The sequence below is a fragment of the Oreochromis niloticus genome, linkage group LG6, assembly GCF_001858045.2.
Source record: "Oreochromis niloticus isolate F11D_XX linkage group LG6, O_niloticus_UMD_NMBU, whole genome shotgun sequence".
Taxonomy (NCBI): domain Eukaryota; kingdom Metazoa; phylum Chordata; class Actinopteri; order Cichliformes; family Cichlidae; genus Oreochromis; species Oreochromis niloticus.
Window position 1 is genome coordinate 13,437,828 of NC_031971.2, and position 13,540 is coordinate 13,451,367.

The 13,540-nt window shown below is 42.2% G+C and overlaps 2 protein-coding genes and 1 long non-coding RNA gene across 3 annotated transcripts in view; 2 read left to right on the top strand and 1 right to left on the bottom strand.

The window, feature by feature from the left end:
- On the top strand, positions 1 to 6,715 carry LOC100696217 (GRB2-related adapter protein). Its single transcript, XM_005460737.4, has 5 exons — positions 1 to 334; positions 419 to 516; positions 804 to 923; positions 4,626 to 4,935; positions 5,045 to 6,715. Exons 1-5 carry the CDS (start codon positions 257 to 259, stop codon positions 5,222 to 5,224), a joined length of 786 nt encoding a protein of 261 aa, XP_005460794.1. The 5' UTR covers positions 1 to 256; the 3' UTR covers positions 5,225 to 6,715.
- The window catches only part of slc5a10 (solute carrier family 5 member 10), a 22,388-nt gene continuing 15,261 nt past the window's right edge, over positions 6,414 to 13,540 (bottom strand). The window contains exons 10-15 of the mRNA XM_003455975.5: positions 11,730 to 11,837; positions 11,489 to 11,639; positions 11,239 to 11,407; positions 8,071 to 8,286; positions 7,470 to 7,563; positions 6,414 to 7,342 (exon numbers count right to left, since the gene is read on the bottom strand). Of these exons, the coding sequence (XP_003456023.1) occupies positions 7,146 to 7,342; positions 7,470 to 7,563; positions 8,071 to 8,286; positions 11,239 to 11,407; positions 11,489 to 11,639; positions 11,730 to 11,837 (935 nt within the window). The 3' untranslated portion in view covers positions 6,414 to 7,145. The remainder of the gene's footprint in view (positions 7,343 to 7,469; positions 7,564 to 8,070; positions 8,287 to 11,238; positions 11,408 to 11,488; positions 11,640 to 11,729; positions 11,838 to 13,540) is intronic.
- Positions 7,247 to 10,818, top strand: LOC112847115 (uncharacterized). The gene is made up of 2 exons (XR_003220460.1): positions 7,247 to 7,371; positions 10,473 to 10,818. It is a non-coding gene; the product is annotated as an uncharacterized LOC112847115 (long non-coding RNA).

Below are 13,540 nucleotides of genomic sequence, written 5' to 3' on the forward strand. Positions count from 1 at the left end.
TGGAAAGAGGCGGTCGCCATCTCCACGTGTTCGCGCTCTAACTCTGTCACATGTATGCAGAAAGGGACGCAGAAAAACTCTGCTCATTAACTTAAGAGCAGAATATCAGCCACTGCGCACACACACACAGACACACACACACACACACAGTGATTATGTCATCACCCCATGCTGTCCTCTACTCAGCTGTAGTATCTCTCCATTCATGAAGTGAAACTGTTGTCGAGGCTCCTCCGCTGCACTCTTTCTGTCTGGGATGGAGGCTGTGGCTCTTTTCTCTTTCGCAGCGTCAGAAGCAGACGAGATCAGTTTTCAGAAAGGTGATATCATCAAGGTAAGTAGGTCTTTTAATGCGTTGAGAGATGTTTTGTTTTGTATGTCGATGCAGAGTAATTGTGCGTGTGCATGTGTGTTATAGGTGACAGAAATGGAGGAGGATTCTTGCTGGGTGACAGCAGAGATCCAGGGGAAGCGTGGCTACGTGCCCGGGAACTACATTTCCCTCCTTCCACACCTGTAAAAAGAAATGTTTTGTCCACTTGTGCTGCATGAGTAACCCTTATCAGGCTTCAGTGTGCAGTCACACTGTTTTCCTGTGATTGGATTGTATCATTTTAAGGAGTTTTAGAGGCCTAAAGATAAAAAAGCAACAATTTAGGATGTCATCATTTGTGCTTTATTCCTTTTGCGACCTAAAATGGGGGAAACACTGATTTACATACCTGATTTGAATACTGCTTTAATTGTCTTTTAAATGCCAAGAGAAGTGTGTGAGAAGTGTGTGCTGTTGTGTGCTCTGGTAGGTGGTTTGCAGGACCGGTGTCAAGACTTGAGGCTGAACAGCGTCTGCGTTGGCAGGACACTGGAGTGTTCCTGGTGAGGGAGAGTGAATCAGCTCCGGGAGAGTTTTCCCTCTCTGTTAGGTCAGTGAATGCACCACAAACACAAAAACAAGAACGTCAGCTTCAGTCAGGATGAAAGAATGCGCTTAAATCTGACTCTAAGCATGGTCTGTTTCCATGTTCATTTTTCATGGGCTCACTCTGCTGTCCTGCTAAAGTAACCCATTCATCCACCTGTTATACCAAACTCCATCTTTATGATCAACGACTGTTCAAAGCTGGGGCTGAACTCAAACCACACATGCCGCGTGAAACACACACACTCACCCACACACACATCCCTGCAGCGTGTCCCTGCGGTATTAAGTGTGCTGTTGGATGTTTGTTTTCCATCCCACTGACTAAATGAGCACATTAAAGCGTCCACGTGTCTCTGAGCGTGTGTCAGGGTCGGCACATAGGAGAGCCAGACTATTTAAATTGCTTTATGAGAACCGGTTGAACTAAAAATATCACAGCAGCACAGACAGAGCACAGAGAGTGAGTGGGAGAGGAGGAGGAGGAGGGGGTGCAATCTGGGTCACCAAAGTGACGTGGGACACATTTAATCACTGAGGGTAAATTGAATGTGTTCAATAATCGGGCCATTGCGTAACAACAGACAGTCTTTAATTAAACACAGGTACATTATGTAATGGACACATGACACAGACGGGCACGTACACAATGTGCTCATGTTAACATTTTAAAGCGTAACATCTGTCTACCTGCGAGGTTTACGAGAGATGAGAGGTGTACAGGAAGAAAACAATGTGATGCTAAAGTTGATCAGCAGAGGGCGATAAAGATTCAGGAGGAATGGCTGTGTAGTCTGTGCCCAGTCTTGTTTCTATCATCATGGGAAACACTACAATATCATCCAGGATAAACCAGGCGTTTTACATCATGGGCCACATACGGCTCAGTTTCATCTTAAGTGGGTTGGAGCGGTAAAGCTAACGCATAATAACCCATTTAAAAGATTTTCAATGTAAAGAAGGTAAACTACAGTTCGATCCCCAGAGATGTCTTCAGAAAACAATACTTCTACTTCTTCTTCTGTTTTTTATCTTTACAAAGAAATACTGCTGTAATAAATTAAAAAAAGAAACTTGTCAGCTGGCTCATTGGGCTCAGACTGTAAAGGAAATAAAGAAATGAAGGACTTTGTTTCTTTGCTGTGACAGAAATCATCTGTGAATTCACAGAAAGTGTAGCATTATTAATTTGTAAAAAGAAATGCATATTGTAAATAGGGAATATGAAGGGACTTTTCTGTTATTAAATTAAATATTAACAATAAAAAAGGAAATTTTCTCACTGTTAATGGTTTATCTGTTACTTTAGTCTGGTGGATAACAGCCCATTGGTTGTGTCTTTGACAGTAAGGAAGCTAAAACAAATGAAAATATAGTTGAAGGTTCAGAATTTATTACCTTTGAAATGTCCACATTTTCCAAAATGTTTGCCGTGGAGCCCTATGTTTGACACCCCTGACCTCTGACCCTTACAGAACTGTCTGTAGGCTTGTTTAGATTCTGTAACACACACTGAGTGAGAGTTCGAATTCCCAGCAGATGGAGCTGTTAACAGGGAAATCCGTTATCTGCACTGCAGAGACACATGTTCAACAACGTTTCAGCTTGGGCATGTTTCTGATAAACACTATTCATAAATATGATAATAATATTTGGGAGTGGGACAGCGGTGTGGAGGTTAGCACCATTTCCTCACAGCAAGCAGGTCCTGGGTTTAACTCTAGTCCGGGACCTTCTGTGTGGATTTTGCATGCTCAGTGTCTGAGTGGGTTCTCTGCAGGTGTGGCTTCCTCCCACAGTCGTCGGGTTAATCAGCTGTACGTGTGAATGGTTGCCTGTCTCAATATGTGTTAGCGACCTGTCCAGACTGTACCCTTCCTCTCGCCCCACGAACGTTGGGATAGGCTCCAGCCACGACTGCGACCCTGACTTGGCTAAGCGGAAGAGAATGGACGGTCCCATCGTGTTTTGTGTGTGAGAGCTGTTCCAGTACCAGGATCTTGGTACTGTACTATCCATGTACAAAAGTGCCATAATCAATATTATATAAATCACACCTGTGCCTATCCTGCAACATCATGTCAAAATGGGCCTCTTGCTCTTGTCAGTGAAAAACTCCTCCTAGCAAAAACTTTTGAAACTATTTGTTGTTGCTGGTTAAACAGTTCCAGGAACATCTCATAAAACTAAAAATAATAGATTTCCTTTTTTTTTTTTCTTTTAGCAAAATATTTTGCTGACAGGTCCCTAAATTTATCAGTTATGCCTGTGTAAGATCATCACAACAGTAAATCCAATGTTTTCATTGCATAGTCTCGGCCTAATTAAGACTTTGTTATCTGCATGTGTGTGTGTGTTGGGGGGGTGTCTGACATCTAATAAGTTACACACAACAGAAATGCAGTAGTATACGTAGTATAAGGTGCATGGTTGAAATTGAAAAAATATCTCAGTCTGTCAATGATTACACAGCTAAAACGTCACAAAGGCAGTTACTCCCCACAAAACAGATAACACAACAAAAGAGATTATGTGAAGTGAGAGGGTGTTGGTCAAAGCTACAGCTCAAATGTAATGAGGTTTCATAGTGGAGATGGAAATGTATTCCCTAAATAAAGTGCTTACCCTTCATTGTAATCCGTGAAGTCGACCTGAGCAAACACAGTGTGTTTCCCAGCAAGATAAAGAAGGAGGGTTAAAATATTTATTATATTTTTTTTTCCTTATATATTAATGTCCAGCTGCAAAAATAAGCAGCTAAAAAAACATTTTTACACAAGTCTCTTTCCCTTTAACAAGTTCTGTTGTTAATACTAAACTAAGACTAGAACAGGACATATTAGGAAAAGACAGACAAACAGCACAGACCAAAGAAAAAGAGAAAGAGAGGGAGAGGTTGGTTAAGATATTAGGACAGGTAGATACTGGGAAAGGTGAATGACTATGACGTGTAGTGTGTGACAAGAGGTGCTGCATGTGTGTATGCCAATTTTCTTAAACAGACTTTGAGAGAAAGAGAAAGCGGGAAGAAAGAAAGTTAATGAACAACAGTCATGATAAGAACCATTATGAAACAGTATCATCATCTTTCTCCTCATGTTCATCATCATCATGATCATCATCACTACCGCTTTCAACACAAACTCATCATCATCATCTTTATTATAAGTGTAAAGGTCATGTGTTTATATATGGTAGGAATTATGCTGAGCCATGTTTTTAATCGAGGGTTTCCTGGGTTTGAAAGTTGCCATGGTTGCATTGCTGTGCTGTTTGAATCACAGTTGGAGTTTAACCCAGTGCATGACGTCCATCAAAACTCTTATTGGGCAGTCAGCAGGCAATAGATCCGAGTGTTGTGCGTCTTTTAAGTCTAGATAAAAGTACCCGAGTGACCGCAGTTGTTTTTGACTAAATTATGGGGTCTATATTTGAATCTTCCTGATGAAATAGTGCAAGGTTGACCATGTTAATAACAGCTTGACTAGTCATTTCATGGCCTCATCTTTCACGGTTGCTTCTGTGCCCTCTCTGTGCAGGTTAATGTGTTTGCTCACACAAAGACATTTGAAAATGATTGCATGTGATTTTAGGGAGGTTTGTGGTGTGACTGAGGGAGTTCCCGAACAAAGAATGAGGACGCACATGCTTGCCTTCCTTCCCATCAGCTCTCTCGTTCTCCTTGTACACCACTCTTATCTTGCAGCTATGGCGACAGGGTGGAGCATTTCCGCGTCCTGGAGGGCGGCGGTCAGTACTGCATCTGGGAGGAGTCGTTCTGTTCCCTCAACCAGTTGGTGGATTTCTACAGAACTCACAGCATTGCTGTGGAGAAAATGGTCTGCCTCAAAGATCCTCCCTCATCTCCTCAGCTGTTGTCGCACTTGGCGCGTAACCCCTATCCTAACCCTTACAAAAGCACCTCTCAGGAGTCCATCCCCTCAGGCCGTCTCTACTCTAACCCCTCTCACCTGGAGGGAAATACATCATCGCGTCTGCTGAAACCAGTTGTGGAGGTATGACACACCGCCTCGATGCGTCTCTGTTTCTCATAAACGACTCGTGCTTCTGTTAAACACGCACCTGTCTGTCTGACTTCCCCGTTTTGGCTCCGTCTTTGTGCAGAAGCCTCGGCTGGCTCACGCCCTCTGCGACTACACGCCCCCTCACACCGCCCACCTCCACTTCCTGCGCGGCGACATCATCGACCTGCTGGACTGCTCGAGCTCCTTGAGCTGGAGGGGTCGCTGCCGAGGCCGGGTGGGGGTCTTTCCACCGGAATACGTGCAGCCGCTGTACCACTGACGCCATATCAGGGTCGGGGCTGCATTGCTGACACTTATCAGTCAGCCTGCAGTGACTCACCTTTCATATCCAGTGACCAATCGCTGAAACGATTAGTCAAATGAGACTGACTGAGCAGATTTCATTACTGATTAAAGACCTATTTCCTGTCATCTTCTCACTATGACCTTTAAATGATGGGTCCTGTCTGTACGATAGCGACTTGTCAATCGCAAGGTTTGCCTGCCCTAAATCATATCGCCTATTTTACTACAAACGGGACCATCATTTATCAAATGAACACCACGCTGTAGTCAGCAAGACCTGAAAACGGCAACTGAGACCATGAACCAGTTCAGATCCTGAGGTCATACATCCACGAGCACTGCAATCATTTTCTCATACACGGCTGCTACCCGGCAATGCTGCTGACCATTAGAAAGAATCCAGGTTTAATTCACCTCACCAGTGGCTTCATTTTTCACACCCCAAGGCTGTTTCAATCTTTTATATACAGTCTGTGGTTGAATACAGTTGGAAAGGTAGATATGTCACACACACACTTACACAAAATCACAACAAAAACACACCCTTACGCTCCGGATTACCCTTTGACTGTTAAACTCTACCTAATACCTGCGAGTGTTAGTGGATTCACGTCTATTTAGTTATAAAGAAATGAAACGACGGCCTTTTGCAGGCAGGTTGGAGGACTTCACTGCAAAATCAGTGTAGCACTTTTCAGGTTTTTGTTGTCTTAAAAAAAATACTTAATGCCATTTTAAGTAATAAAGACAAATAGCAAACAATGCTTCTGGTTCCCTCTTCACAGATCTGAGGATTTCCCGCTTTCTGTGTCTGACACCATTATCCTTATTTCCTAAATAACTCTGGAAGTTATTTACATTGCAAAGCTTGGCTGTGCTTCATATTTGTGGGGTAATTTTACAGACTCATCAGTAAAACTAATAACAATTTGCAGATAATTTCATCATAAGCCGAACTGTTTAGACCATAGGAGGAACCTGTGCCGTCTAATCTGAGTCATTCTGAACGGCTTATACTGAAAATATGAAGTGAAAGTGAAATTTAACTTCATGTTTGCTTTTTGTAGCCTTCTTATCTTTGCTTGTACCCCCCCCCACCACCACACCAGTGCTTATTGTACATAAACTACACAGAAGCCGAATAAAGAGTCTAGACACAAACATCCGTTTTTATCTTTTTATGCACACATCATGATATCACCTGGAAAAAAGATTACAGGACCACATGGAAATATTAGTACTGATAAAATGAACATAAAATTTCTCATTATTTTTCATTGGGATACATTTGGAGCTACACTCACTGTTCTATCGCTTCCATTGGTAAAGACTTCAATATAACAGCTTTAGGTCATGTGTGAGAAATTCTGATTAAAATTCATAAATCATGTAAATAAAATGATAAATCAAAAGAACATTTAGTGCAAACATTCACACAAAGCTCTAAACATAACTAAATAATCAACACTGAGCATGTCGTTTCTAGGCAACGATATTATGTCACATGCAGAGCCTAAACCACACTGATGTGCTCTCACTGCATATTGTGAAGCTTTAAATTAAAGGTGATGTTTGATGCCCTTTTATTTATGTTGGTTTGTTATAATCCACACACTTCAACGTTTTATTTCCACGGCAGATTTTTTTCTGGCATTTGCCCATTATTGTTATAATGATTATTATCTAAATTTATCTGTTTTAATGGAGATGTGTGCTGTGCTGTCCACTGGCATCTACCGGCTTTACACTGTGAGTCGATTTCTTAATGATTCGAGTGAAATCTGAGCAAAAATCTGTTTGTTTCTTCACATTCTTGGATCTAGAGGAATCACTTTCCAGCTCGTGTTGGAGGGACTACAGTTCAGCTGAGGCCAGATGTTAAATCTGACCTCACCTCAGGCAAAGTATGCATAGAGAAAAATGTTAATGCTGACCAGCAGGAGAGCGTTGAAACAGCAGAACCTCGACCACAAAACGCTCTCTCGAATGCTGGGGACTCTGGGAGCTGGAGTCTCCTCTGATCGCCGTACTGCTGAGATACACAATCCCGCCCTCTGACCACATGTCGTCACCCGCCGTGTTGGCTCAGAGTCTGCGACACACACACACACAGCGGACACAGTAAGTTACTCAAAAACAAGAGCAGTGTGTGTGTGTGAAAATGACTGTTTTTCACATGATAGCTGGTTTTTATTCCCTGTGACTGCTGACAAACTTACCCTGGGAGCTACGGTGGCTGATGGAGGACACTTTTTGCAGAGGAATGTCTCTTTTTGGCTCTTCAGTTATTGTCCACCAGGTCAGGTTACACACCTGGGAAAAATCGAAGAAGCGAACCCAAGAAAGTTTCATTTATTCACTATGAAACGGGTAAAACTCTACTGTCATTTTGACATGACGTGACCCTGACAACACTCTGACTTTAACATTTCAAAAGTTACCCCCACTTGCTAATTTTTGCAAAAATGTATAAGATCTTTATTGCATGTGCATTTATAGTGCGTATAACGTGCTGTCACAAGCTGTAAATAAGGGACGATGCAGATAAGTGCGATTATCTGATGCTAGAGATAAAAGCTGCTTTCAGTTCCCCCCTTTTCACGAGAGATCATCACAGCATGCTCTGCATGTTTGTTTTGGCTGAGTATAACAGCGGATGCCCTTCCTAAAGCAACCCCAGTGCAGACTCTATGTTATAGATGAGTGTGAGTCTGTCTAATTCCCTGTAGTGACAGTGTTTTCTTCACCAGACACAGACCATACTTGCATAAGCTTACTTCCCTCATAGTCGTGCTATTTATTGTATCCATGTGTGCACACCTGTTCGTGGGTGGGCGGTGGTGTAAGCAGCGATACAACGGCAACCACAATTGCCGTGAGCCCGCAGAGCAGAATGGCGAAGTGGAGGTAGTGGACACCACGTAGCACCGCAGGTGCCGAATCCTCAACGCCACATCTGGGAGGAGGGAAGGCAAACTCCAGCACCATCCTGCACACGCCGACCACCAAACCCACCATCAGCCCCCAGAAGGCGCCCTAAAAATCACACAAATACACCTAGATTGGATTGCCTTTCTGAGCAGAGTAGCTGAATTTAATTGGACAGGAAGCATGTGTCTCATTCCTGAGGCAGCTCTGAACCACACATGGGCGCGTTCAGCTAATGTCATCACTTTCCCAGAGATATAATTTGTCACCATCACATCACTCACTTCTCACTTACAGTTAATACACACAAACACGCAGAGAGGCACAGATCACTCTCCGCCTCCTTCAGCCTTCAGTGAAGAATGTGATCTGTGCAGTTTGAAAATAACCGCCTTGTAGCCACACACAGAGTACATATCTGATCTTATTTTTCCTTTATTTTCATTCCACCTGTTCTTATTTTTTTAGACATACCTCACACGTACAGTTCCTATAATGCAACATGCACATATACTAACTAGGACCCAGATATTGTGTTAGTAACTACAAGGTTAGCTGACATTTTTATGAGCTTAATTCACTGCCCAGCTTTGAACACGACACACATTGTGTTCCTGTGCAAACACTTTCGATTGTTTGCAATCTACAGTGTCATGCTGCTCAGCGTGTGACTCATCCCGTGCTGTAATGTGTGTCCTTTGAACCCGTGATTCAATATCATTTATATTTTTATTGTGTTTATCCAAACATACAAAGCTCACAGCTTTTGTGTAACCAGTTCACCTTTCACAACAACTTTTTAATAGGTCTAAAGTGAAATGGTAACATATAAAAGAAACAGAGACACTATGTGAGACACTATATGGACAAAAGTATTGGGACATGCCTCTTAATCCTTGAATTCAGGTGTTTTGAGTCCCATTGCCAGGGATGTATAAAACCAAGCACCTTGCCATGCACTCTGCCTTTACAAACACTCACTGGATTCATGTATGGTGCTGTAATAGTTGCCAACACTGCAACTCATGAGTTTGTGAAATTCCTAGATATTCCACAATCTTAAGTGGTATTATGGCAAAGTGGAAGCATTTAGTAACCGCAGTAACTCAGCCATGAAGCGGCAGACCACAAAGTAAGAGTTAAAGTTAAGAGAGTCCTGAGGTACATAGTGTGTAAAAAATCTAACTGCAGAGCTCCAAACCTCCTCCGACATTAACATCAGCACAAAAACTGTGCACTGTGAGCTTCATGGTATGGGCTTCCATGTCTGAGCAGCTCCAGCAGGTAGCTCAGTACTTTTATCTATATAGTATATTTAAAGACTCACTTTTGGGATTAAATGTTTCAGAGACTGAGGTCATTTAACAAACTTTTTCTGCTGCATTTTTACCCTTTAGCTGAAAAAGGCCGATCTGGTATTGTCATCACCCAGCCGGGAGTGTTGGCAGGCAGGTGGTGTGGACACACAAGTTAGGATTTTGAAATTTATACCATAGGTGCATCTAATAAAATGATGGATGAGTTTGAATCTCAGTGACCTCGACCTCAAGGTCAAGATCAGAGGTCAAGTTTACTGGAAATCTTGTGAATGGGATATTTCAAGAAGGATTTTCACCTAGGATTTTCAAATTGGCACACCTACTATTAGTTTGAGGGGTAGCACTGATGACCACCAGAATTTATTATCACTGTGGTTTAATGTTAGTAGCAAATAAAACTGAATAGCCTAAATCAATGCTGGTGGCTGATTGAAGCTGTTCTAAGCACACGGTGCTTTGAGGTAAAGGCTAATGAACTCTATCATGCACATAATATCATTTCTGACATGTCTGTATTCGGTAGGTTTAAAGTTACTGTTCAACAGTTTAGTTTAACATGTGAGTCTGGGCTAACTGGAATGTTGCTCTCAGTTTTTTCACTGTTTTCTGCCTTAAAGAAAAGTGCTAGAGTAATCCATGATTTGCCCGATTAGAGGAAAACAGAGGAAAACTTAAAGAAGCTACTTAGATATTTCAGCCTTGGCCAACGAAGCGAGCCGACGCGGCTAAGATTTTCTTTTATGTAACAGAGATGTCCTTTGACCTGCAAATCACCAAATGTGTGTTTGCTTGGTGATTGCCAGCTCATGTTGTAACCTCAGGCGATTTCACTGCCAACGCAAAATAATAAAAATCCTCTAAAGTAGATTCTGTGCAGCTTAACTGAGCTGGAGGGGAAGTAGTATTCACAGTAAGAGGGAAGGGAAATCCTGTTCATTCAGAAAAACCTGAGAAAATGCTCTTTCTTTCTTTCAGTTTGTGGACAACGTGCCAGCAGCAAGAGCAGACACACCCAGGATGTGCTCTATTAAAACAGGGATCGTGAATATCCAGAGGACTGGCCTTTACTTGCTGGCGATCGACGCTTGAACACGTGTGATATCAGATTTAACCCAATATCGCTTTCCTTCTCATCTCCTCTGCGCTTTATTCTGAAGGTTTTAATTGTGACAGTCACAGCAGGCCTCTGTCGCTCACAGTCTGTTATCAAAGATCAGCAATGACTTTTATTGTTTAAAGTGAGAACTCCGGCTTCTATAGAGGAAGCAATAAACAATACACTTCATGAAGTGAATTACTGATACACACAGCTTTGAGCTCACACACAAGGGACACCACACCAAGCACTCTGTGTGTGTGTGTGTGAGCTGCACACAGCTTGATCCCATTTGAGGCTAATAAAACTATGCAGCAGTACGGTGTAAGTGAAAGGACAAATAGAGCAAACAGGGGAAAACCTCAAAAGTCCAGAATGTTCTGAGGGCAGGTATCCAGGATGGAGTCGTCTTTGGGTTAAGTTTCCTTCAGTGTGTAACAAAAACGTGCAGATGTGTTTTCTGTCTGTGTTGTAAGTGTGTTTGGAATAAAATAGCTTTTTAAAAACTACATCATGATGTCATTGAACCTCTGTGATTTTTGCTATTTTCATCATGTCACAGAAAAATCTATTTATGAATGACAGAAACTAAAGTAACTTCGAGTTGCAGCTGTAACTTTATTATATTAATTGTCAGTGTGGTACCTGCTCATTGGTCCTCTTCCAGAAGATGGCCAGAGTGAAGACGGCAGTGACGGGTGGAGCGAGGTAGCTCGTCACCGACTGGATGTAAACGTACAGCTGCCCGCTGTTGGCTGACTGGAGGATGGGGATCCAGACCACGCTCACCACCACCAAAATCACGGTCACAATCCTGGGGCAAAGGTAAACTGTGTCAGTGCGTCTCTTTTCTTTATGAATCAACCTCCAGCTCAATTACATGTGAACGCCACACCTGCCAACCAGCAGCAGCTCCCTCTCAGAGGCTCGTGGCCGGTGCTTCTTCCAAATGTCCATGGTAAAGAGCGTGGAGCTGCTGTTGAAGATGGAGGTCAGCGAAGACATCAGAGCGGCCATCATCACAGCTATCATGAGTCCCCGCAGGCCTGCAAAAACGCATACGCAGACACTCAGATGCATGTGAAAACACCTGAAAAGTGTTGTGTGGCTGCTTGGAAAGAGATCCATATTCTCACCGCTTGGCATGAGTTCAATGACCAGTTTGGGGAAAGCGATGTTGGAGCATCCAACCTCAGCTCCACACACTCGCACACACTCCTCTGGATCCACACAGCCTACAGAGTCTGAAACATGGAGGCGCAGTCAAAAGTTGTTTGCAGGAATGGAAGGTGAAGTTGACATTTCCTCTCATCTAGAATTCAAGTTGGTTCCCTTTAAGTCCTACTAAAGCATCAGCGTAACTTTGTGCTGAACACTGGGGGGCCTGAACACCACTGGTTTGCTTTGTAATTTGCTGCTTTGTTACCTGTTTAGCTGGTGACAAATTTCTTTGTGACATAAGATGGCATGTCCCTTTACTCACCTTACCGAAGTTTAGAGCGGATCCATCTAATTGCTGTGACTCTTGTGGTTGATGCATTGCCCATCCAGCTGTCTCATACTCAGAGCATGCACTGATCCTGAGACCCTCTGTGATCCAGGACATGGTCAAAATCTGGGTCTAAAGCTGTTTGATCAGTGTAATGTGTCCAAGCTGCTGTACATGGAGCATGTGAATGTTGTTTCTTCATTTCATAGCCATAAACCAATTTAACTTAATAAATGACAAAGTTATTTAGGAGGAATCATGAGTAGAAAATGTGGCTGGGGTCAAACTGTAAATAAAACCAATCTATACCATATGTTGATATGACCCTTGGACTTTTTTAAAGTTTTCTCCAGTGAATTATCAGAAAACAGATACAACATCCATGCACAAATAAGGTTTCTGTCAACTTATGTCACTGATGTTAAACTGGTGGAGTTTCTCTATTGAAACTGTGTCCCATGATGTTCACGCTCAAACCTGTTTATAAAAAAATTAGATTATGGCTTCAGACTGTGACATTTGAGGTCAATGTAAAATAGATTTTTTTAAAACAGAATTTAAAGGTAGCTTTCAGCCGTGAAAGTTTCATGTGTCTAGCTCCTGTATTTATGAGCCGTTTATAAAGTTAAACAGAAGGTTACACTTGGCATGGCTTTATTAAATATGGACAATTTGTTATTGTTAAAAAAATCTAACAAACAACTGATTCTGGGTCAGGTCGACCGCATTGATTGAGTTTTCCTGGAATGACTCTTTCCAGGTACTTCATAGGGTCAGTCTGAGCTAGATGGGTTCAAATGTGTTGCCTGTTCGGTAAAAAAAAAATGTTGTTTTTGTGTTACCATCCCTACACTGTGCAGCTTAACTAGGAAACACTATCTGTGGGAAAGGTGTTTGCACAATCAGCTGAGTTGGCTCAGAGGCATCATGACCAAATGTTGGATACTTGTTGTGTAGCCTTGTGAGACGAGAATGAGGAAAGGAATATATTAAAGCCACAAACTTTAACATGTATATGCATAATCGCACACTACATAGCTACACACGCTCCAACTTCCTTGGCTCCAGTAACACTGGAATCTTTCATCAAAGCTACTCAATAATTTGTCCCAAATCACCACCCACAGCTCAGCTGAAACATCCAGGGGACCTGAGACACATTTCATTTTCACAAGTCTGCTACATGTTAAAAAGCGCAGAAAGGGTGACCTATTTGATTCTCTATCTGGCTAATGTTATATATTAACCCTGATAAAGCTATTGTTTTTCAGTGTTACCTTTCAGAGATGCGTGGATAAGCAGCAATCACAGGAAACAGGGAAAAAAGCCTGCACTGATATAACAGTAGAATAACTATTCTCTTTTAGGTTCATTTAAATGAATGAATAGTGAAAGCATAAGCTTAAACAGAGTAGTCACATATATATATATATATATACATATATACATATATATATA

What these genes read in the sequence shown, in the direction of transcription:
- LOC100696217 (XM_005460737.4), top strand. Translation starts at nt 257, where the DNA reads ATGGAGGCTGTGGCTCTTTTCTCTTTCGCAGCGTCAGAAGCAGACGAG. An exon ending in GAGTTTTCCCTCTCTGTTAG is followed by an intron (nt 924 to 4,625) that starts GTCAGTGAATGC and finishes CTTATCTTGCAG; the next exon opens with CTATGGCGACAGGGTGGAGC. An exon ending in TGCTGAAACCAGTTGTGGAG is followed by an intron (nt 4,936 to 5,044) that starts GTATGACACACC and finishes GTCTTTGTGCAG; the next exon opens with AAGCCTCGGCTGGCTCACGC.